The sequence below is a fragment of the Catharus ustulatus genome, chromosome 29, assembly GCF_009819885.2.
Source record: "Catharus ustulatus isolate bCatUst1 chromosome 29, bCatUst1.pri.v2, whole genome shotgun sequence".
NCBI lineage: Eukaryota > Metazoa > Chordata > Aves > Passeriformes > Turdidae > Catharus > Catharus ustulatus.
This window is the reverse complement of record NC_046249.1, coordinates 1,883,500-1,907,593: the sequence shown is the minus strand read 5'-3', so window position 1 is coordinate 1,907,593 and position 24,094 is coordinate 1,883,500. Positions and strand designations below refer to the sequence as shown.

Sequence of the window (24,094 nt, the reverse complement as noted above, 5' to 3'; positions counted from 1 at the left end):
TTTCTCCTGCTCACACTCATTCCTGTGCTGCTCACACTAATTTATCCTGCTCACACTCATTTCTGTTCCTATATTCACACTCATTTCTGTGCTTCTCTCACTTCATTTCTGTGCTGCTGTCATTATTCCTGTCCTGCTCACACTCATTTCTGTCCTCACATTCACTCTCATTTAATTTCTGTGCTGCTCATTCCTGTCCTGTCCTGCTCACTCATTGCTCCTGCTCACACTCATTTCTGTGCTGCTCACACTAATTTATCATGCTCACATTCATTTCTGTTCCTATATTCACACTCATTTCTCTTTCTCTCACTCATTCCTGTCCTGCTCTCACTCATTTCATTCCTGTCCTGCTCACTCATTTTTCCTGCTCACACTCATTTCTGTTCTCACATTCACTCTCATTTCTCCTGCTCACTCATTTCTGTCCTGTTCTCATTCTCATTTAATTTCTGTGCTGCCCATTCCTTCCTGGGCTACTCTCACTCATTTCTGTTCTTATATTCACATTAATTTCATTCCTGTGCTGCTCACACTCATTTCATTTTTGTCCTGCTCTCACTCACACTCATTTCTGCTGCTCACTCTCATTTCATTTCTGTCCTTCTCACTAATTTCTGCTCTGCTCACACTCATTTCTGTTCTCATACTCACTCTCATTTCTGTCCTGCTCACACTCATTTCTGTCCTGTCCTGCTCACTCATTTCTCCTGCTCACACTCATCTCTGTGCTGCTCACACTAATTTATCCTGCTCACACTCATTTCTGTTCCTGTATTCACACTCATTTCTGTGCTTCTCTCACTTCATTCCTGTCCTGCTCTCACTCATTTCTGTTCTCACATTCACTCTTATTTAATTCCTGTCCTGCTCTCACTCATTTCTATCCTGTCCTGCTCACATTCACTCTCATTTCTGTGCTGCTCACTCATTTCTCCTGCTCACACTCATTTCATTTCTGTGCTGCTCACACTAATTTATCCTGCTCACATTCATTTCTGTTCCTATATTCACACTCATTTCTGTTTCTCTCACTCATTTCTGTGCTGCTCACACTCATTTCTGTTCTCACATTCACTCTCATTTCTCCTGCTCACACTCATTTCTGTCCTGTTCTCATTCTCATTTAATTTCTGTGCTGCCCATTCCTTCCTAGGCTGCTCTCACTCATTTCTGTTCTTATATTCACATTAATTTCATTTCTGTGCTGCTCTCACTCATTTCATTTTGTCCTACTCTCACTCACACTCATTTCTGCTGCTCACTCTCATTTCATTTCTGTCCTTCTCACTCATTTCTGCTCTGCTCACACTCATTTCTGTTCTCATACTCACTCTCATTTCTGTCCTGCTCACACTCATTTCTGTCCTGTCCTGCTCACTCATTTCTCCTGCTCACACTCATCTCTGTGCTGCTCACACTAATTTATCCTGCTCACACTCATTTCTGTTCCTATATTCACACTCATTTCTGTGCTTCTCTCACTTCATTTCTGTGCTGCTGTCATTCATTCCTGTCCTGCTCACATTCATTTCTGTTCTCATATTCACTCTCATTTCATTCCTGTGCTTCTCTCACTCATTCCTGTCCTGCTCACACTCATTCCTGTTCTTATATTCACTCTCATTTCTGTTTCTCTCACTCATTGATGTTCTCATATTCACTCTCATTTAATTCCTGTCCTGCTCTCACTCATTCCTGTCCTGTCCTGCTCACATTCACACTCATTCCTGTGCTGCTCACTCTCATTTTTGTCCTGCTCTCACTCACACTCATTTCTGCTGCTCACTCTCATTTCATTTCTGTCCTTCTCACTCATTTCTGTGCTTCTCTCACTTCATTCCTGTGCTATTCACACTCATTTCTGTCCTGTTCTCACTCTCATTTCATTTCTATCCTGCTCACTCCTTCCTGGGCTGCTCACACTCATTTCTATTCTCATACTCACAATAATTTCTGTGCTGCTCTCATTCATTCCTGTCCTGCTCACTCTCATTTCATTTCTGCCCTGCTCACACTCACTTCTGTTCTCACATTCACTCTCATTTAATTTCTGTGCTGCTCTCACTCATTTCTCCTGCTCACACTCATTTCTGTTCTTATATTCTCACTCATTTCTGTGCTGCTCTCTCTCAGTTTTGTCCTGCTCTCATTTCATTTCTGTGCTGCTCTCCCTCATTCCTGCCGTGCTCACATCATTTTTTTCCTGCTCTCACTCATTTCTGTCCTGCTGGTTTCACTCTAATTTTTGTCCTACTTTCTCTCATTGCCATCATGCTCGCTCTCATTTCTGGGCTGCTCACTCTCATTTCATTTCTGGGCTGCTCACTCTCATTTCATTTCTGGGCTGCTCACTCTCATTTCATTTCTGGGCTGCTCACTCTCATTTCATTTCTGGGCTGCTCACTCTCATTTCATTTCTGGGCTGCTCACTCTCATTTCATTTCTGGGCTGCTCACTCTCATTTCATTTCTTTCTGTCCTGCTCACACTCAGCTCTCCTTCCTGTCCTGCTTTCACTCCATTTCTGTGCTGCTCTCACTCATTTCATTCCTGTCCTGCTCACATCATTTTTTTCCTGCTCTCACTCATTTCATTCCCATCCTGCTCACTCTCATTTAATTTCTCTCCTGCTCACTCTCATTTCTCCTGCTCTGTCACTTCATTCCTGTCCTGTTCTCACTCATTTTTGTCCTGCTCACATCATTTTTTCCTGCTCACTTTCATTTTTCCTGCTCACTCTCATTTCATTCCTGTCCTCCTCTCACTCATTTAATTTCTCTCCTGCTCTCTCTCATTTCATTTCTGTCCTGTTCTCACTCATTTTTTGTCCTGCTCACATAATTCCTGTTCTGCTCTCACTCATTTAATTTCTCTCCTGTTCTCTCTCATTTCATTCCCATCCTGCTCTCTCTCATTTAATTCCTGTCCTGTTCTCACTCATTTTTGTCCTGCTCACATAATTTCTCTCCTGCTCTCTCTCATTTCATTTCTCTCCTCTCTCTCACTTCATTCCCATCCTGCTCTCTCTCATTTCATTTCTCTCCTCTCTCTCATTTCATTTCTCCTGTTCTCTCTCACTTCATTCCCATCCTGCTCTCATTCATTTCATTTCTGTCCTTTCTCTCTCATTTCATTCCCATCCTGCTCTCTCATTCCTGTGCTCTGGGGCTCCCCTGGGCTGTCCCTGCTGTCCCAGCCCCTCTCAGGTGTCCCCTCTGGCACAGGCAGAGCTCAGAGAGGGAGGGCAGAGCCCTGGGGACACTTGGGGACAGCTGGTGTGACATCAGTGTTCACATTCCACAGGCAGGGGGGCTTAGTGCCGGTTTCAGTGCTGGTTTTAGTGCTGGTTTGAGTGCCAGGTTCAGTGTTGGGCTCAGTTCTGGGTTCAATGATGGTTCCACTCTGGGTTCAGGGCCAGGTTCAGGTCTGGGTTCAGTTCTGAGTTTGGTTCTGGGCTCAGTGCCTGCTGGTTCAGTGCCTGGTTCAATGTTGGGTTCAGTTCTGGGTTCAGCTCTGGGTTCAGTGATGGTTCCACTCTGGGTTCAGGGCCAGGTTCATTTCTAGGCTCAGTGCTTGGTTGAATTCTGGGCTCAGCTCTGAGTTTGGTTCTGGGCTCAGTGCCTGGTTCAGTGCCTGGTTCAGCTCTGGGCTCAGCTCTGGGCTCAGTTCTGGGTTCAGCACCAGGTTCAGCTCTGGGTTCAGTTCTGGGCTCAACTCTGGGTTCAGTTCTGGGTTCAGTTCTGGGTTCAGTGCCTGGTTCAGCTCTGGGCTCAGCTCTGGGTTCAGCACCAGGCTCAGCTCTGGGCTCAGTTCTGGATTTAGTGCTGGGTTCGGTTCTGGTATCAGTACCTGGTTCAGTTTTGGGCTCAGCTCTGGGCTCAGCTCTGGGTTCAGTTCTGGGTTCAGCTCTGGGCTCAGTTCTGGTCTCAGCTCTGGGCTCAGTTCTGGTCTCAGCTCTGGGCTCAGTACCTGGTTCAGTGCCTGGTTCAGCTCTGGGCTCAGCACCAGGCTCAGCTCTGGGTTCAGCTCTGGACTCAGTTTTGGGTTCAGCACCAGGCTCAGCTCTGGGCTCAGCACCAGGCTCAGCTCTGGGCTCAGCTCTGGGCTCAGTTCTCAGCTCAGCTCTGGGCTCAGTTCTGGATTTAGTGCTGAGTTCAGTTCTGGTATCAGTACCTGGTTCAGCTCTGGGCTCAGCTCTGGGTTCAGCTCTGGGCTCAGCTCTGAGCTCAGTTCTCAGCTCAACTCTGGGCTCAGTTCTGGATTTAGTGCTGAGCTCAGACCCTGGCACCCCCAGGCAGAGCCTGCTGCTGGTGCAGACCCTGCTGCTGCTGCCATCTGTCCCTGCCTGGCTCAGGGGCTGCTGTCCCCACCTGTGCCACCTCAGGTGTCCCCACCTGTGCCACCGTGTCCCCACCTCCCCTGGCCCTGCTCAGCCCCTGAGACTGAGAATTCAGGGCACAGATCACGATTTGCCCTTGTGAGTGAGTGAGAAGTGAAAAGCTTTTCCTGAGGGATGGATCTGGGGAGGAGAGCTGGAAATGAGAGCAGGGAGCAGCTCTGCATCCTCCTGCTGACAGACTCAGGGCAGGGAGTGAATCAGGAATGATTGATCCACTCCTGAGTGTCCCCCAAACCTTCCCTGGCTCCCCAGATCCTCCCAAACCTTCCCTGGGTCCCCAGATCCTCCCAAACCTTCCCTGGGTCCCCAGATCCTCCCAAACCTTCCCTGGGTCCCCAGATCCTCCCAAACCTTCCCTGGGTCCCTGGGTCCTCCCAAACCTTCCCTGGGTCCCCAGATCCTCCCAAACCTTCACTGGCTCCCCAGATCCTCCCAAACCTTCACTGGCTCCCCAGATCCTCCCAAACCTTCACTGGCTCCCCAGATCCTCCCAAACCTTCACTGGCTCCCCAGATCCTCCCAAACCTTCCCTGGGTCCCTGGGTCCTCCCTAGATATTCCCTGATCCATCCCTGGGTCCCTGGATCCTCCCCAAACCTTCCCTGGCTCCCCAGATCCTCCCAAACCTTCCCTGTGTCGTCTCCAAACCTTCACTGGGTCTTCCCTAAATATTCCCTGATCCATCCCTGTGTCCCTGGATCCTCCCCAAACATTCCCTGGTCCCCATATCCTCCCCAAATCTTTCCTGGATCCTCCCCAAACCTTCCCTGTCACCTTCTCTGGATCCCTGGATCCTCCCCAAACATTCTCTGGGTCTCCAAATCCTCCCCAAATATTCTCTGATCCATCCCTGGATCCCTGTGTCCTCCCCAAACCTTTCTTGGATCCTCACCAAACATTCCCTGGATCCTCCCCAAACCTTTACTGAGACTTCCCTGGATCCCTGGATCCTCCCCAAACCTTCCCTGGGTCCCCAGATCCTCCCCAAATATTCCCTGATCCATCCCTGGATCCTCCCCAGAAATTCCCTGGATCCTCCCCAAACATTCCTTGCCACCTTCCCTGGATCCCTGTGTCATCCCTAAAAATTCTCTGGGATCTTCTTTGGAAAGGTTTGGGTCAGAAAAGGAGGGTTTGGGTCACAAAATGGAAAATTTGGGTCACAAAAGGAGGAGTTTGGGTCACAAAAGGAAGGGTTTGGGTCCCAGGAGGGGACACAAGGACAGGGACAGGATCTGGATGGGACACAGGGACACGGGGACACAGGGACACAGGGATGGGATTCCTGGACAAACAGAAAATCTGCAATTCTCCATTCCCAGGGTTCAGCAGGCACTAACCCCCGGGTTTTTGGGTTTTTTCCATGTCCAGGGAATGAATCCCTGCAGGGGCAGTGCCTGGAAGGAGCCTGAGAGCAGCTGAGAGAGCCTCGAGGAGGAGGGGACCCCAAAACCTGCACCAGGATCTGCACCCCAAAATCTGCACCAGGATCTGAACCCCCAAAACCTGCACCAGAATCTGAACCCTCAAAATCTGCACCAAGATCTGCACCCCCAGGATCTGCATCCCCAGAATCTGCAGCCCAGGATCTGCTCCAGGATCTGCACCCCAAAATCTGCACCCCCAAAATCTGCACCTCAAAATCTGCACCAGGATCTGCACTCCAAAATCTGCACCCTCAGAATCTGCACCCCAAAATCTGCACCCCCAGAATCTGCATCTCAAAATCTGCACCAGGATCTGCACTCCAGGATCTGCACCCCAGAATCTGAACCCCAAATCTGCACCCCCAAAATCTGAACCAGGATCTGCACCCCAGAATCTGCACCCCAAAATCTGCATCTCAAAATCTGCTCCCCAGAATCTGCATACCAAAATCTGCACCAGGATCTGAACCCCCAAGATCTGCACCCCAAAATCTCCGCCTCAAAATCTGCACCAGGATCTGCACTCCAGGATCTGCACCCCAGAATCTGCACCCCAGAATCTGCATCCCAAAATCTGCACCAGAATCTGCACCCCAAAACCTGCACCCCCAGAATCCTTACCAGAATCTGCACCCCAAAACCTGTACCCCCAAAATCTGCATCTCAAAACCTGCACCAGGATCTGAACCCCCAGGATCTGCACCAGAATCTGCACCTCAAAATCTGCACCCCTGAATCTGCACCCCAAAATTTGCACCAGAATCTGCACCCCAAAATCTGCACCCCTGAATCTGCACCCCAAAATTTGCACCAGAATCTGCACCCCAAAATCTTCACCTCCAGGATCTGCACCCACAGAATCTGCACCTGAAAATCTTCACCTCAAAATCTGCACCAGGATCTGCACCTCAAAATCTGAACCCCCAGGACCTGCACCCCCAAAATCTGAACCCCCAGGATCTGCACCCCAGATCTGCACCCTGGGGACAAATGTCAACAGCTCGGTAAAGCTCTGCCCAAAACCTGCTCAGGGTGGGGGTGAGGGGCAGGAAAATCCCAAATTTTAAATCATGATCCATGGGAAATTGGGAAATTTAAATCAGGGGGTTCAGGGGCAGGAAAATCCCAAATTTCTGAGAGAAATCATCCATGGGAAATTGGGGAATTGGGAAATTTAAATCTGAGGGATGAGGGGCAGGAAAATCCCAAATTTCTGAGAGAAATCATCCATGGGAAATTGGGAAATTGGGAAATTTGAATCTGGGGGTTCAGGGGCAGGAAAATCCCAAATTACTGAGAGAAATCAGATCCACGTGGAAATGAAGAAATTTTCCTTTTCCTGCCCCTCTTACCCTGTGTTTTTTGGGATTTTTGGATTTCCTTTTCCCTCTCCCCTTTGGGTTTTTTTTTTTTTATTTCCCTCCCTTCTCACCCCCTGTTTTTTTTGGGGGGGATTTCTCTGCCCCTCTGACCCCTGTTTTTGTTGGGTTTTTTTAAAATTTTTTGGGATTTACCTCCCCTCTCCCCCCTGTTTTTTTTTTCATTTTTTTAATTTCCTTCCCCTCTGCCCCTTGGTTTTTGTGATTTCCCTGCCCCTCTCCCCTCTGTTTTTTGGGGGGAATTTTTAAAATTTCCCTCCCCTCTCCTCTGTTTTTTTGAGGGGGATTTCCCTCCCCTCTCCCCCTGATTTTTTTGTTATTTTTTGGATTTCCCTCCCCTCTCCCCCTGATTTTTTTTGTCATTTTTTTACTCTCCCTCCCTTCTCCCCCCTAATTTTTTTAATAAATTTTATTTTTTTTAATTTCCCTCCTCTCCCCCCTGTTTTTTTGAGGGGGATTTCCCTCCCCTCTCACCCTGATTTTTTCTTTTATTTTTTTAATTTCCCTCCCCTCTCCCCCCTGATTTTTTTGTTATTTTTTTGCTCTTCCCTCCCCTCTCCCCCCTGATTTTTTTTGTTATTTTTTGCTCTCCCTCCCCTCTCCCCCCTAATTTTTTTTTAAATTTTATTTTTTTAATTTCCCTCCTCTCCCCCCTGTTTTTTTGGGGGGGATTTCCCTCTCCTCTCCCCCTGATTTTTTTTTGTTATATTTTTGTTCTCCCTCCCCTCTCCCCCTGATTTTTTCTTTTATTTTTTTAATTTCCCTCCCCTCTCCCCCCTGATTTTTTCTTTTATTTTTTTTAATTTCCTTCCCCTCTGCCCCTTGGTTTTTGTGATTTCCCTCCCCTCTCTCCCCTGATTTTTTTATTTTTATTTTTTTATCTCTCTCCCCTTTCCCCCCTGGTTTTTGTGATTTCCCTCTCCTCTCCCCCCTGATTTTTTTTGTCATTTTTTTGCTCTTCCTTCCCCTCTCCCCCCTGATTTTTTTGTTATTTTTTTACTCTCCCTCCCCTCTCCCCCTGATTTTTTTTGCCATTTTTTTGCTCTCCCTCCCCTCTCCCCCCCGATTTTTTTTTTATAAATTTTATTTTTCAAACTTCCCTCCTCTCCCCCTGTTTTTATCTCCATCCCCACAGGGAGCAGCCCATTTTCAGCACCCGGGCTCACGTGTTCCAGATCGACCCGGCCACCAAGCGCAGCTGGATCCCGGCCAGCAAACACGCCCTGGGCGTCTCCTACTTCTACGATGCCACGAGGGGCGTGTACAGGATCATCAGCGTGGGGGGAGCCAAGGTGGGGCTGCAACAAAAACAACATTTTACACCTTAAAAATAAGTTTTTCCACCCAAAAATGAGGTTTTTTCCATTAAAAAATAAGTTTTTCGCTGTAAAAAATTAAGTTTTTCCACCCAAAAAATAAGTTTGTTTCCATAAAAATAAGTTTTCCCCCAAAAAATCATTTTCCCCCCAAAAATGACTTTTTTCCCATAAAAAATTAGTTTTTCCCCCACAAAAATGAGTTTTTCCCCCCACAAAAGGGCTTTTCTCCCCACAAACAGCCGTTCCCACACACAGAAACAGCTGTTCTGTCCTGTACCCTGATTGATCCCCTGATCAATGCCCTGATCAATCCCCTGATTGATCCCCTGTATCAATGCCCTGATCAATGCTCTGATCAATGCCCTGATCAATCCCAACTGATCTTCCAATTGACACCCTGACTGATCCCCTCACTCCCTGATCAATGCCCTGATCCCCTGATCAATTCCCTGATCAATGCCCTGATTGATTCCCTGATTGATCCCCTGATCAATGCCCTGATCCCCTGTATCAATTCCCTGATCGATTCCCTGATCAATGCCCTGATCAATGCCTTGATCAATGCCCTGATTGATTCCCTGATCAATCCCAATTGATCTCCCAGTTGATGCCCTGACTGATCCACTCACTCCCTGATCAATGCTCTGATCCCCTGACTGACTGTCCGTCTGTCCCCTGTCCCTTTGTCCGTCTGTCCGTCTGTCCCCTGACTGTCTGTGTGTCCCCTGTGTGTCTGTCTGTCCCGTGTCTGTCCCCTGACTGTCCCCTGTGTCCGTGTGTCCCTTGTCTGTCTGTGTGTCCCCTGTCTGTGTGTCCGTGTGTCCCCTGTGTCCGTGTGTCCCCTGTCTGTCCGTCTGTTCCTGTGTGTCCCCTGACCCTGTCCGTGTGTCCCCTGACTGTCCCCTGTCCATGTATCCCCTGTGTCCATGTGTCCCCTGTCCATCTGTCCCCTGTCCCCTGACCCTGTCTGTGTGTCCCCTGACCTGTCTGTATGTCCCCTGACCCTGTCTGTCTGTCCCCTGTGTCCATGTGTCCCCTGTCCCTGTGTGTCCCCTGTCTGTCTGTCTGTGTGTCCCCTGTCTGTGTGTCCCCTGACCTGTCCATGTGTCACCTGACCCTGTCCGTCTGTCCCCTGTCTGTTCGTGTGTCCCCTGGCTGTCCGTGTGTCCCCTGTCTGTCTGTCCATCTGTCCTCTGACTGTCTGTGTGTCCGTGTGTCCCCTGTGTCCATGTGTCCCCTGTGTCCGTGTGTCCCCTGTGTCCGTGTGTCCCCTGTCTGTGTGTCCCCTGTCTGTCTGTCTGTCCCCTGACTGTCTGTGTGTCCGTGTGTCCCCTGTCCGTCTGTCCCCTGTCTATCCGTGTGTCCCCTGTGTCCGTGTGTCCCCTGTCTGTCCGTCTGTCCCTGACTGTCCCTGTGTCCCCAGGCCATCATTAACAGCACCATCACCCCCAACATGACGTTCACCAAAACCTCGCAGAAGTTCGGGCAGTGGGCGGACAGCAGAGCCAACACGGTCTATGGGCTGGGCTTCGCCTCCGAGCAGCACCTGGCGCAGGTGAGACAGCTGAGACACACCTGAGACACAGGTGACACACACCTGAGACACAGGGGACACACCTGGCACAGGTGAGACACACCTGGAACAGCTCAGACACACCTGAGACACACCTGGAACAGGTGAGACACACCTGAGACACACCTGAGACAGGTGAGACACACCTGAGACACACCTGAGATACACCTGAAACAGAACATTCCAGAACATTCCAGAACATTCCCAGAACACCTCAGAACATTCCAGGGATTTTTCCGAACAATCCAGAACATCCCACAACATCCCAGAACATTCCCATAACACCCCGGAACATTCCAGAAAACCCCAGAACATTCTAGAACATTCAGAACACCCCAGGGATTTTTCAGAACACCCCAGAACACCCCAGAACATTCCCAGAACACCCCAGAACCCCCCAGAACATCCCAGAACTTTCCAGAACACCCTGGAACATTCCAGAGCACCCCAGGGACTTTTCTGATCACCCCAGAACATCCCACAGCACCCCAGAACATTCCAGAACATTCTAGAACATTCCCAGAACACCCTAGGATTTTTTCTGAACACCCCAGAACTTTCTAGAACACCCCAGAACATTTCAGGGCATCCCAGAACACCCCAGGGATTTTTCTGAACATCCTAGAACCCCCCAGAACATTCCAGAACATCTGAGAACATTCCAGAACACCCCAGGGATTTTTCTGAACACCCCAGAACATTCTAGAACATCCCAGGGATTTTTTTTTCTGAGCATCCCAGAACCCCCAGAACACCCCAGAACATTCCAGAACATCCCAGAACCCCCCAGAACATTCTAGAACATTCCCAGAACACCCCAGGGATTTTTCTGAACATCATAGAACATTCTAGAACACCCCAGAACATTCCAGAACATTCCCAGAACCCCCCAGAACATTCTAGAACACCCCAGGGACTTTTCTGAACACCCCAGAACACCCTAGGACTTTCCAGAACACCCCAGAACATTCCAGAACAGCCCTGAACGCCCCAGAACATTCCAGAACACCCCAGGGATTTTTCTGAACATCCCAGAAAACCCCAGAACATTCTAGAACACCCCAGAACTTTCCCAGAACACCCCAGGGATTTTTCTGAACATCCCAGAACATCCCAGAACATTCTAGAACTTTCTAGAACATCCCAGTACACCCCAGAACATTCCAGAACACCCCAGGGACTTTGTGAACATCCCAGAACACTCCAGCACATTTCAGAACATTCTACAGCATTCCAGAACCCCCCAGAGCATCCTAGAACACCCCAGAACATTCCAGAACATCCCAGAACACCCCAGCACATTTCAGAACATTCTACAACATTCCAGAACCCCCCAGAGCATCCTAGAACATCCCAGAACATTCCAGAACATCCCAGAACACCCCAGGGATTTTTTTGAACATCCCAGAACCCCCCAGAACATTCCAGAACACCCCAGAACATTCCAGAACATTCCCAGAACATCCCAGAACACCCCAGGGATTTTTCTGAAGATCCCAGAACATTTTAGAACTTTCTAGAACACCCCAGAAAACCCCAGAACATTCCAGAACCTTCCAGAACACCCCAGACCATTCCAGAACACCCCAGAACACCCTAGAACACCCCAGAACTTTCCAGAACAATCCCAGAACACCCCAGGGATTTTTCTGAAGATCCAAGAACATTTTAGAACTTTCTAGAACACCCCAGAACATTCCAGAACCTTCCAGAACACCCCAGAACATTCCAGAACAATCCCAGAACATCTCAGAACACCCCAGAACATCGCAGAACATTCACAGAGCACCCCAGAACATTCCAGGGCATCCCAGAATATTCCAGAACATTCTAGAACATTCCCAGAACACCCCAGGGTTTCTTCTGAACACCCCAGAACATTCTAGATCTTTCTAGAACACCCCAGAGCTTTCTAGAACACCTCAGAACACCCTAGAACCTTCCAGAACACCCCAGAACATTCCCAGAACTCCCCAGAACTTTCTAGAACACCCCAGAACTCCCCAGAACATCCCAGAACATTCCCAGAACCCCCCAGAACATTCCAGCACATTCCAGAACACCCCAGGGACTTTTCTGAACACCCCAGAACCTTCCAGAACATCCCAGACCATTCCAGAACACCCCAGAACATTCCAGAACATTCCCAGAACATCCCAGAATACCCCAGGGATTTTTCTGAAGATCCCAGAACATTTTAGAACTTTCTAGAACACCCCAGAACATTCCCAGAACCCCCCAGAAAACCCCAGAACCCCCCAGAAAATTCCAGAACCCCCCAGCACTTTCCCCCCCCGCAGTTTGCAGAGAAGTTCCAGGAGGTGAAGGAGGCCGCTCGCGTGGCCCGGGACAAGAGCCAGGACAAAACTGAGCTGAGCAACCCCGCAGTGAGCATCACGGGCCAGCAGGTGAGAGGGAAAATGGGGAAAAATGGGGAAAAATGTGAGGGAAAAGGGGAGAAAAATGTGAGGGGAAAATGGGCAGGAAAAAGGGAAAAAATTGTGAGGAGGCGGGAAGAAAAATGTGAGGGGAAAAGGGCGAGAAATGGGGGGAAAATGGCGGAGAAAAGGGGGAAAATGTGAGGAGAAATTCTGCGGAGAAGGGGAGAAAAATGTGAGGGGAAAATGGGGGGGAAAAAGGGAAAAAATTGTGAGGAGACGGGGAGAAAAATATGAGGGGAAAAGGGCGGGAAATGGGAAAATGGCAGAGAAAAGGGGGAAAATGTGAGAAGGGGAGAAAAATGTGAGGGGAAAGAGGGGGAAATGGGGGGAAAAATGGGGGGAAAGGGGGGAGAAAGGGAAAAAAAATGTGAGGACAAGGGAAAAAATGTGGGGAGAAGGGGAGAAAAATGTGGGGAAAAAAAGGGGGGAAAATGGAGGGAAAAGGGGGGAAATGGGGGGAAAATTCTGAGGAGAAGGGGAGAAAAATATGAGGGGAAAATGGGGGGGAAAAAGGGATAAAATTGTGAGGAGAAGGGAAAATAAATGTGGGGAGAAAAATGTGAGGGGAAAAGGGGGAAAATGTGGGGGGAAAATGGGAGAAATAGGGGGGAAAATGGAAGGGGAAAGGGAAAAAATGGGGGAAAAAGGGGAAAATGTGAGGAAAAGGGAAAAAAATGTGAGGAGAAGGGGAGAAAAATGGGGGGGAAAAGGGGAGAAAAATGTGAGGGGAAAATGGGTGGGAAATGGGGGGAAAATGGCGGAGAAAAGCGGGAAAATGTGAGAAGGGGAGAAAAATGTGAGGGAAAAGGGGGGGAAATGGGGGGAAAAATGGGGGGAAAGGGGGGAGAAAGGGAAAAAAATGTGAGGACAAGGGAAAAAAATGTGGGGAGAAGGGGAGAAAAATGTGGGGAAAAAAAGGGGGAAATGGAGGGGAAATGGGGGGAAAATTATGAGGAGAAGGGGAGAAAAATGTGAGGGGAAAATGGGGGGGAAAAGGAAAAAATTCTGAGGGGACGGGGAGAAAAATGTGAGGGGAAAGAGTGGGAAAAGGAAAAAAAATGACGGGAAAAGGGGGAAAATGTGAGGAGAAGGGGGGAAATGTGGGGAAAAGGGGAGAAAGATGTGGGGAAAAAGGGAAAAACATTGTGAGGAGATGGGGAGAAAAATGTGGGGAAAAAAAGGGGGGGGAATGGAGGGAAAAGAGGGGAAATGGGGGAAAAATTCTGAGGAGAAGGGGAGAAAAATGTGAGGGGAAAACTGGCGGGAAAGAGAAAAAAATGGGGGGAAGGAGGGAAAATGTGGGGGGGAAAATTGTGAGGGGAAGGGGAGAAAAATGTGAGGGAAAAGGGCAGGAAAAGGAAAAAAATGGGGGGAAAAGGGGGAAAATGTGAGAAGGGGGGAAAATGTGGGGGAAAAGGGAAAAAAATTGTGAGGAGAAGGGAAAATAAATGTGGGAAAAAGGGTGAAAAATGGGGAGGGAAAAAGGGAAAAAATTATGAAGAGAAGGGGGAAAAATGTGGGAAAATCCCCTCAGGAAATCCCTTCTGGGTTGGTGGCCCCAGGGCCAGTGCAGGGAGGGTTGATGGTCACACAGCAGTGTTGGTGGCCACATGACAGGGTTGGTAGCCCCAGGAGCAGCACTGGCAGGGTTGGTAGCCCCAGGGCAGGGTTGGTAGCCCCAGGAGCAGCACTGGCAGGGTTGGTAGCCCCAGGGCAGTGTTGGTAGCCCCAGGGCAGTGTTGGTAGCCCCAGGGCAGTGCAGGCAGGGGTGGTAGCCACACAGCAGTGTTGGTAGCCCCAGGGCAGGGTTGGTAGCCCCAGGGCAGTGTTGGTAGCCACACAGCAGTGTTGGTAGCCCCAGGGCAGGGTTGGTAGCCCCAGGGCAGTGTTGGTAGCCACACAGCAGTGTTGGTAGCCCCAGGGCAGGGTTGGTAGCCCCAGGGCAGGGTTGGTAGCCCCAGAGTAGTGTTGGTAGCCCCAGGGTAGTGTTGGTAGCCCCAGGGCAGGGTTGGTAGCCCCAGGGCAGTGTTGGTAGCCCCAGGGCAGAGTTGGTAGCCCCAGGGCAGTGTTGGTAGCCACACAGCAATGTTGGTAGCCCCAGGGCAGTGTTGGTAGCCCCAGGGTAGTGTTGGTAGCCCCAGGGCAGGGTTGGTAGCCCCAGGGCAGGGTTGGTAGCCCCAGGGCAGTGTTGGTAGCCACACAGCAGTGTTGGTAGCCCCAGGGCAGTGTTGGTAGCCCCAGGGCAGTGTTGGTAGCCACACAGCAGTGTTGGTAGCCCCAGGGCAGGGTTGGTAGCCCCAGGGCAGTGTTGGTAGCCACACAGCAGTGTTGGTAGCCCCAGGGCCAGCACTGGCAGTGTTGGTAGCCCCAGGGCAGTGTTGGTAGCCACACAGCAATGTTGGTAGCCCCAGGGCAGAGTTGGTAGCCCCAGGGCAGTGTTGGTAGCCACACAGCAATGTTGGTAGCCCCAGGGCAGAGTTGGTAGCCCCAGGGCAGTGTTGGTAGCCACACAGCAATGTTGGTAGCCCCAGGGCAGTGTTGGTAGCCCCAGGGCAGTGTTGGTAGCCCCAGGGCAGGGTTGGTAGCCCCAGGGCAGTGTTGATAGCCCCAGGGCAGGGTTGGTAGCCCCAGGGCAGGGTTGGTAGCCCCAGGGCAGGGTTGGTAGCCCCAGGGCAGTGTTGGTAGCCCCACAGCAGTGTCGGTAGCCCCAGGGCAATGTTGGTAGCCCCAGGGCAGTGTTGGTAGCCCCAGGGCAGTGTTGGTAGCCCCAGGGCAGTGTTGGTAGCCACACAGCAGTGTTGGTAGCCACACAGCAGTGTTGGTAGCCCCAGAGCAGGGTTGGTAGCCCCAGGGCAGGGTTGGTAGCCCCAGGGCAGTGCAGGTAGCCCCAGGGCCACCATCCCTCTCTCCCCCAGGCCCTGCCCAGCCCCCTGCTGGGCTCCAACGGGCCCGAGGAGCGCCTGTTCCGCAGCCAGAGCGCCGACGTGGAGAGCAGCAGCGACAAGGAGCGCCTCAAGAAGATGCTGTCCGAGGGGTGAGGCTGCTGGGCCACCAAACCCGGCCCTTGGCTACCTGGGACCTGCCAGCCCTGATCGTTCTGGGCCCCTCTGATCTGAAAATTGTCCTGGGGAACCCCTGGGTTCGCTGCTCAAACCTTCCAGGGGATTAAGTTCCCAGCAGGGATTATTCCGGATTGCAAATCTGCTGCTCAGACCTTCCACTGGATGAATTTTCCCCTTTTCCCAGCAGGGAAATTATTCCAACTTTGAAATCTGCTCAAACCTTTTATTGGATTCATCTCCCCTTTCCCAGCAGGGAATTTAATCCAGATTGCAAATCTGCTGCTCAAACTTTCCACTGGACTAATTTTCCCCTTTTCCCAGCAGGGAAATTATTCCAGTTTGGAAATCTGCAGCTCAAACTCTCCATTGGATTCATCTCCTCTTTTCCCAGCAGAGAATTTAGTCCAGATTGCAAATCTGCTGCTCAATTCTTCTCAATCCCTCCCCAGATTAATTTTCCCCCTTTTTCCAGCAGGGAAATTATTCCAACTTTTAAATCTGCTCAAACCCTTCATTGGGTTCATCTCCCCTTTTCCCAGCAGAAGTTTAATTCAGATTGGAAATTTGCTGCTCAAATCTGCTGCTCAAACCTTCCACTGGATTAATTTCCCCCTTTTTCCAGCAGGGAAATTATTCCAACTTCGAAATCTGCTCAAACCCTCCATTGGATTCATCTCCCCTTTTCCCAGCAGAGAATTTAGTCCAGACTGCAAATCTGCTGCTCAATTCTTCTCAATCCCTCCCTTGGATTAGTTTTCCCCCTTTTCCCATCTGGGAAAATATTCCAGTTTGGAAATCTACAGCTCAAACCCTCCCCAGATTAATTTTCCCTCTTTTTCCAGCAGGGAAAATAATCCAGATTAGAAATCTACTCAAACCCTTCATTGGACTCATCTCCCCTTTTCCCAGCAGGAATTATTCCAGATTGTAAATCTAATCAAACCTTCCACTGGATTAACATCCCCCTTTGCCCAGAAGGAATTTAATCCAGATTGCAAATCTACAGCTCAAACTCTCCACTGCATTATTTCCCAGCAGGAATTATTTCAGATTGCAAATCTTCTCAAACCCTTCATTGGATTCATCTCCCCTTTTCCCAGCAGGAATTATTCCAGATTGGAAATCTGCTCAAAACTTCCACTGCATTAATTTCCCCCTTTTCCCAGAATTGTGAAGCTCCCACCCCTCCCTGACCTGTCCCTGCTGTCCCTGCTCCGTCCCTGCTCTGTCCCCTCCCTGTCCTGTCCCTGCTGTCCCCAGCTCTGTCCCTGCTGTCCCCAGCCCTGTCCCTGCTCTGTCCCCTCCCTGACGTGTCCCTGCTGTCCCCAGCCCTGTCCCCTCCCTGACCCTGTCCTGCTGTCCCCAGCTCTGTCACCGAGGTGCATTGGGAAGCAGAGTTTTTCAGCCTCCAGGACAGCAACACTCGCCTGGCGGCCGCGCTGCACGAGGCCAACGCCAGCGTGGAGCAGTGGAAGAAGCAGCTGGCGGCGTACCAGGAGGAGACAGAGTCCCTGAGGCACAGGGTGAGCCCCAAAAATACCTGGGATTGTTGGGGTGAGCCCCAAAATACAGCTGAGCTGATTGGGGTGAGCCCCAAAATATACCTGAGACACAGGGTGAGCCCCAAAATACACCTGAGATTATTGGGGTGAGCCCCAAAATACACCTGAACTGATTGGGGTGAGCCCCAAAATATACCTGAGGCACAGGGTGAGCCCCAAAACACACCTGAGCTGGTTGGGGTGAGCCCCAAAATACACCTGAGATTATTGGGGTGAGCTCCAAAACACACCTGAGACACAGGGTGAGCCCCAAAATACACCTGAGATTATTGGGGTGAGCTCCAAAATACACCTGAGAGACAGGGGGAGCCCCAAAATACATCTGAGATTATTGGGGGGAGCCCCAAAATACACCTGAGATGCAGAGTGAGCCCCAAAATGAAATCCCCCTGTCTGTGGGGTGGCCCCCATCCTGTGACACTGACAGTTCCAGATCTGGATCTGTCCTGGTCCTGATCCTGATCCTTATCCTGGCACATCCAGAGTCAGGGTCTCCCCTGTCCCAGATCAGGATCTCTGCTGTTCCAGATCAGGACCAGGATCAGGATTTGTGCTGTCCCAGATCAGGATCAAGACAGGATCAGGATCAGGATCAGGATCAGGACAGGATCAGGATCAGGGCAGGATCAGGATCTGTGCTGTCCCGGGTCAGGATCAGGACCAGGATCAGGATCTCCTGTTCCAGACCAGGATCAGGATCAGGATCTGTGCTGTCCCAGATCAGGATCTGTGCTGTCCCAGATCAGGATCAGGGTCAGAGCCAGGACCAGGATCAAGATCAGGATCTCTCTTGTCCTGGAACAGGATCAGGATCAGGACCAGGACAAGATCAGGATCTCTCCTATCCCAGACCAGGATCTCTCCCATCCCAGACCGGGATCAGGATCAGGCTCTCTCCTGTCCCAGATCAGGATCAGGATCAGGATCAGGATCTGTGCTGTCCCAGCCCAGGCTCTCTCCTGTCCCAGATCAGTATCAGGACCAGGATCAGGATGGGATCAGGATCAGGACCAGGATCAGGCTCTCTCCTGTCCCAGATCAGGATCAGGACCAGGATCAGGATGGGATCAGGATCAGGACCAGGATCAGGATCTCTCCTGTCCCAGATCAGGATCAGGACCAGGATCAGGATGGGATCAGGATCAGGACCAGGATCAGGATCTCTCCTGTCCCAGACCAGGAGCAGGATCAGGAGCAGGATCAGGATCAGGATCAGGATCTGTGCTCTCCCAGTCCAGGATCTCTCCTGTCCCAGACCAGGATCAGGATCAGGATCAGGATGGGATCAGGATCAGGATCAGGATCTGTGCTGTCCCAGACCAGGACCAGGATGGGATCAGGATCTGTGCTGTCCCAGCCCAGGCTCTCTCCTGTCCCAGACCAGGATCAGGATCAGGATCTGTGCTGTCCCAGATCAGGATCAGGCTCTCTCCTGTCCCAGATCTCAGGATCAGGACCAGGATCAGGCTCTCTCCTGTCCCAGATCTCAGGATCTCTCCTGTCCCAGCCCAGTCTCTCTGCTGTCCCAGGCTCTGCTCCCAGTCTGGGTTAATCCTCATCCCTGGAATTCTTTGCAGAGCTCAGAGCAGCCCCAGTTACAAAACCCCAAACCTGCAGCCTGTAAAAGCCTGTTCTGTTCTGCCAGGCTTTTAACCCAAATCCTCCTCATCAATAATCCAAACCTGCTCAATTTTTCATTTGCAATTTTTCAGGGCAAACCCTCCCAGCTCAGCTGCTCCAGAGATGTTTTTTGGAGATCTGTGCCCAGAGATGAAAATGCAGCTTTGGAGTTAAAAAAAAAGGAGGGAAAAGGGGGAAAAGGGGGGGAAAAGAAAGAAAAAAAAATGCACCAGGTCTTTGGTGCATGAAAAGAAAAGTCAGGAGTGAATTTTGAGCTCCTTTCCCTCAGGAAATTTGGTGGAGGGAAGGAAAAAAATGCAGGAGATTGGAAGATTTCCCCTAAAAAAATCTGAATTTTGTCAAAAAAATGGGAACTGGAGCAGATTGTTGGTTGGAGAAAGGAGCAGGGGTAGAAAAGCACAGACAGAACCCATGGAATGTTTTATTCTAACCACAAATGATTCAGGCACAGCAGGAGAAATTTTTATTTTTATTGTTTTTATTTTTTCTCCTTTTTTCAAGTGGGAGCTGTTGTGAAGCCAGGTGGGTTCCCAGGGAATTCCAGAAAATTCCAGAGAATTCCACAGAACTGCAGTGGGTGATGAGGAGCCAGGAGATTCCAGAAAATTCCAGGGAATTCCAGGAAATTCCACAGAAAACTTAGTTGGAAGTGCTGCAGAACTCAAAATAGATTAGTGATAAATTGGTGATAAATTAATGATAAATTGCAGATAAATTGGTGATAAATCGTTGATAGATTGGTAATAAATTGGTGATAGATTTGTGATAAATTAGTGATAGATTTTTGATCAATATTGGTGATAGATTGACACCCTAATCAGTGATTAGATACAGAATTTACTATAAATAAGAATTAATAAACAACCAAGTCCCAACACAAAAATTCCATCTCTTGTCCTTCAATCCCAACTCTGAGTGAAACCAGGAGCAAAACTAGAAAAGCAACCAATAATAATAACAATATTAATAGTTTAAAAAATAAAAATAAAATTAAAATAAAAATATAATGATAATAATAATAATTTAAAAATAAAAATAATTTAAAAATAATAATAATCACCCTGCAGGTGGCAGAGCTGGAGTCCCAGGGCACCCAGGATTCCTCCAGTGACAACAACAAGGAGGAGCTGAGCCAAAGCCTGGAGGAGCTGGAGCTGCTGCTCAAGGCCAAGGACGAGGTGAGTGAAACCTGCAGGAATCAACAGCAGTGCAGGATTTGAAAAATAAAAAAGGTAAAGTCTGAAGGAATCAACATCAGGCAGGAATTGAGAAATAGAAAAACTGAAGTCTGAAAGAATCAACAGCAAGTAGAGGATTCAAAAAATGGAAAATCTGAAGGAATCAACAGCAGTCAGGAATTGAAAAATAGGAAAAAACTAAAATCTTAATGTGCCACCAGCAGTGCAGGAATTGAGAAATAGAAGAAATGAAATCTGAAAGAATCAGGAGCAGTAGAGGATTTGAAAAATGGAAAATGTAAAATCTGAAGGAATCACCAGCAGTGCAGGAATTGAGAAACAGGAAAACTAAAATCATAAGGAATCAACATCAGTACAGGAATTGAGAAATAGAAAAACTGAAATCTCAAAGAATCAACAGCAAGTAGAGGAATTGAAAAATGGAAAATGTAAAACCTGAAGGAACCAGCAGTAGCCAGGAATTGAAAAATAGGAAAAAACGAAAATCTTAATGCACCACCAGCAGTGCAGGAATTGAGAAACACCAAAGTTAAAATCTGAAAGAATCAGGAGCAGTACAGGAATTGAAAAATGGAAAATGGAAAATCTTAAGGAATCAACATCAGTACAGAAATTGAGAAATAGGAAAAAACTAAAATCTTAATGTGCCACCAGCAGTGCAGGAATTGAGAAATAGAAAAACTGAAATTTGAAGGCAGCAACAGCAGTAGAGGAGTTGAAAAATGGAAAATGGAAAATCTGAAGGAACCAACAACAGTCAGGAATTTAAGAATGAGAAAACTAAAATCTTAATGCACCACCAGCAGTGCAGGAATTGAGAAACAGGAAAACCAAAATCTTAAGGAATCAACATCAGTACAGGAATTGACAAATAAAAAAGCTGAAATTTGAAGGAATCAACAGCAGTGCAGGAATTGAGAAATAGAAAATTAAAAACTGAAGGCCCCAAGGGGCAGAGGGTGTGAAACACAGACACAGAGGGGGTGAGACACAGACACAGAGGGGGTGAGAAGCAGACACAGAGGGGGTCAGACACAGACACAGAGGATTTGATCTCTGAAGCTCCATCCCATCCCCTCCCCAGGAGCTGCAGCTGCTCAAGGGTCAGAGGTGCGGCCGCTGGGAGGCCGAGGGCGAGCGCGAGGAGACGCTGCAGAGGCTGCAGGTGAGGGCTGAGGGGACACCTGGGGACACCTGGGGACATTGGGGTGGAATTTGGGGTGTGCTGGCACCTCCCAGCCTCGGCATTCCTGAGTTCCTGCTGCTGGTGGGCAGGGAGCAGAGCTGGGCTGGAGCAGGAGGAGCCTCTGGGGAGATAAAACCGAGCTCAGCTCAGAGCTCTGCAGGGATCCCACGGCAGGAGCAGCTCTGGGCCAGGCCAGAACCAGTCTGGGGTGATCCAGAACCAGTCCCACCAGTCTGGGGTGATCCAGAACCAGTGCCACCAGTCTGGGGTGATCCAGAACCAGTCCCACCAGTCTGGGCCAGTCCAGAGCCAGTCCCACCAGTCTGGAGAGGGTCCAGAACCAGTCCCACCAGTCTGGGCCAGTCCAGAACCAGTCCCACCAGTCTGGGGTGATCCAGAACCAGTCCCACCAGTCTGGGATGATCCAGAACCAGTCCCACCAGTCTGGGGTGATCCAGAACCAGTCCCAGCAGTCTGGGGTGATCCAGAACCAGTCCCACCAGTCTGGGGTGATCCAGAACCAGTCCCAGCAGTCTGGGGTGATCCAGAACCAGTCCCACCAGTCTGGGGTGATCCAGAACCAGTCCCACCAGTCTGGGGTGATCCAGAACCAATCCCACCAGTCTGGGGTGATCCAGAACCAATCCCACCAGGCTGGGGTGATCCAGAACCAGTCCCAGCAGCCCAGAAGGATCTAGAACAGCTCCAATCCCCGTGGGCAGCGCTGCCATTGCCACCCCCACAGCACAGGGCTGGGTTGGGGACAGAGCTGGCACTGAAGGACACAGGGTGGGGACACCCCTGAGGGGACAGCAGGGGGGCTCTGGGCAGTCTGTCTGTCCTGGGGACAGTGTGGGGGCCGTCTGTCTGTCCTGGGGGTTGGCTCTGATCCGTCCGTCTGTCCTGGGGGGCTCTGGGCAGTCCATCTGTCCTGGGAGGGGCTCTGAGCTGGCTGTTTGTCCTGGGAGGGGGGCTGTGAGCCGTCCATGTGTCCTGGGGGGGCTCTGAGCAGTCTGTCTGTCCTGGGGACAGTATGGAGGCAGTCTGTCTGTCCTGGGGCTGGCTGTGATCTGTCCATGTGTCCTGGGGGGGCTCTGAGCAGTCTGTCTGTCCTGGGGACAGTATGGAGGCATTCTGTCTGTCCTGGGGCAGTCTGTCTGTCCTGGGGCTGGCTGTGATCTGTCCATGTGTCCTGGGGGTGGCTCAGGGCAGTCTGTCTGTCCTGTGGCTCTGACTCGTCCGTGTGTCCTGGGGGCAGTGTGAGGGCAGTCTGTCTGTCCTGGGGCTCTGATCCGACCGCGTGTCCTGGGACTGGCTCTGATCCATCAGTCTGTCCTGTGGCTCTGATGTGTCTGTCTGTCTGTCAGTGCTGTGGCTCTCACCCGTCCGTGTGCCCGTCCCCAGGAGCTGGAGGCGCGGAACGCGGAGCTGCAGCAGCGCCTGGGGCTGGCTCTGATCTGTCTGTCTGTCCTGGGGGCAGTGTGTGGGCAGTCTGTCTGTCTGTCCTGTGGCTCTGATGTGTCTGTCTGTCTGTCCCGTGTCTCTGACCCGTCCCCATGTCCCTCCCAGGAGCTGGAGGCGCGGAACGCGGAGCTGCAGCAGCGCCTGGGGTGGCTCTGATGTGTCTGTGTGTCCTGGGGGGTGGTGCTGAGCTGTCTGTCAGTCTGTCTGTCTGTCCCATGGCTCTGACCTGTCCCCATGTCCCTCTCAGGATCTGGAGGCGCGGAACGCGGAGCTGCAGCAGTGCCTGGGGCTGGCTCTGATCTGTCTGTCTGTCTGTCCTGGGGTGGTGCTGAGCTGTCTGTCAGTCTGTCTGTCTGTCCCATGGCTCTGACGTGTCCCTGTGTCCCTCCCAGGACCTGGAGGCGCAGAACGCGGAGCTGCAGCAGCGCCTGGGGCTGGCGGAGCAGGGCCTGGCCGAGAGCCGCGCGCAGCAGCAGCGCCTGCAGCTCGAGCTGGCCCGGGCGGCCGAGGCCATGGACACCAAAATCCTGGAGCTCAGCGAGCTCAGGCAGGGCCTGGCCAAGCTGCTGGAGGGCAACTAGCCCAGGGACACCAGGGAGCCCCCAGAGAGCCCCCAGGGAGCCTCAGGAGCCCCCAAGGAGGCCAGGGACACCCAGGGAGAGCCCAGGGAGCCCCAAGGAGCCTCAGGGAGCCCAGGGACACCAGGGAGAGCCCAGAGAGCCCCCAAGGAGCCCAGGGACACCAGGGAGCCCCCAAGGAGCCCCAGGGAGAGCCCAGGGAGCCTCAGGAGCCCCCAAGGAGCCCAGGGACACCCAGGGAGCCCAGAGAGAGCCCAGGGAGCCCCCAAGGAGCCTCAGGAGCCCCAGGGAGAGCCCATGTAGCCTCAGGAGCCTAGAGAGGCCCCAGGGAGTCCCAGGGAGAGCCCAAGGAGCCTCAGGAGCCCCCAAGTAGCCCAGGGACACCCAGGGAGCTCCTAAGGAGCCTCAGGAGCCAAGAGAGGCCCCAAGGAGCCCAGGGAGAGCCCAGGGAGAGCCCAGGGAGCCCCCAGAGCACCCAGGGAGCCTCAGGAGCCAAGAAAGGCCCCAGGGAGCCCCAAGGGAGAGCCCAGGGAGCCCTCAAGGAGCCTCAGGGAGCCCAGGAAGCCTCAGGAGCCCAGGGAGCCCCAAGGAGCCCCCAGAGAGCCCCAAGGGAGTCCAGGGAGAGCCCAGGGAGCCCCTGGAGAGCCCCCAAGGAGCCAAGAGAGGCCCCAGGGAGCCCCCAGGGAGTCCAAGGAGCCTCCAGGGAAACCAGGGAGCCAAGGGAGAGCCCAAGGAGCACCCAGGGAGCCCCAGGAGCCAAGAGAGGCCCCAGGGAGCCCCCAAGGAACCCAAGGAGTGCCCAGGGAGCCCCAGGGAAAGCCCAGAGAGCCCCCAGGGAGTCCAAGGAGCCCCCAGGAAAACCA

General features: G+C 51.3%; 1 protein-coding gene across 3 annotated transcripts; it reads left to right on the top strand.

Annotated features, from left to right (window-relative positions):
• The first annotated feature begins 6,368 nt into the window (after positions 1 to 6,368).
• On the top strand, positions 6,369 to 23,304 carry HOMER3 (homer scaffold protein 3). Of its 3 annotated transcripts, none has more exons than XM_033082151.1 (9): positions 6,369 to 6,831; positions 8,342 to 8,498; positions 9,949 to 10,080; positions 12,399 to 12,506; positions 15,455 to 15,573; positions 16,968 to 17,124; positions 19,872 to 19,982; positions 21,088 to 21,168; positions 23,046 to 23,304. In XM_033082151.1, exons 1-9 carry the CDS (start codon positions 6,818 to 6,820, stop codon positions 23,232 to 23,234), a joined length of 1,068 nt encoding a protein of 355 aa, XP_032938042.1. In that variant the 5' UTR covers positions 6,369 to 6,817; the 3' UTR covers positions 23,235 to 23,304. The 3 variants fall into 3 exon arrangements, with proteins under 3 accessions (XP_032938042.1, XP_032938041.1, XP_032938040.1); XM_033082150.1 differs by lacking the exon at positions 23,046 to 23,304 and adding an exon at positions 22,594 to 22,991; XM_033082149.1 differs by lacking the exon at positions 23,046 to 23,304 and having other exon boundaries at positions 21,088 to 22,685.
• Positions 23,305 to 24,094: the final 790 nt, after the last annotated feature.

What these genes read in the sequence shown, in the direction of transcription:
- HOMER3 (XM_033082149.1), top strand. An exon ending in CCGAGCAGCACCTGGCGCAG is followed by an intron (nt 10,081 to 12,398) that starts GTGAGACAGCTG and finishes CCCCCCCCGCAG; the next exon opens with TTTGCAGAGAAGTTCCAGGA. An exon ending in TGCTCAAGGCCAAGGACGAG is followed by an intron (nt 19,983 to 21,087) that starts GTGAGTGAAACC and finishes TCCCCTCCCCAG; the next exon opens with GAGCTGCAGCTGCTCAAGGG.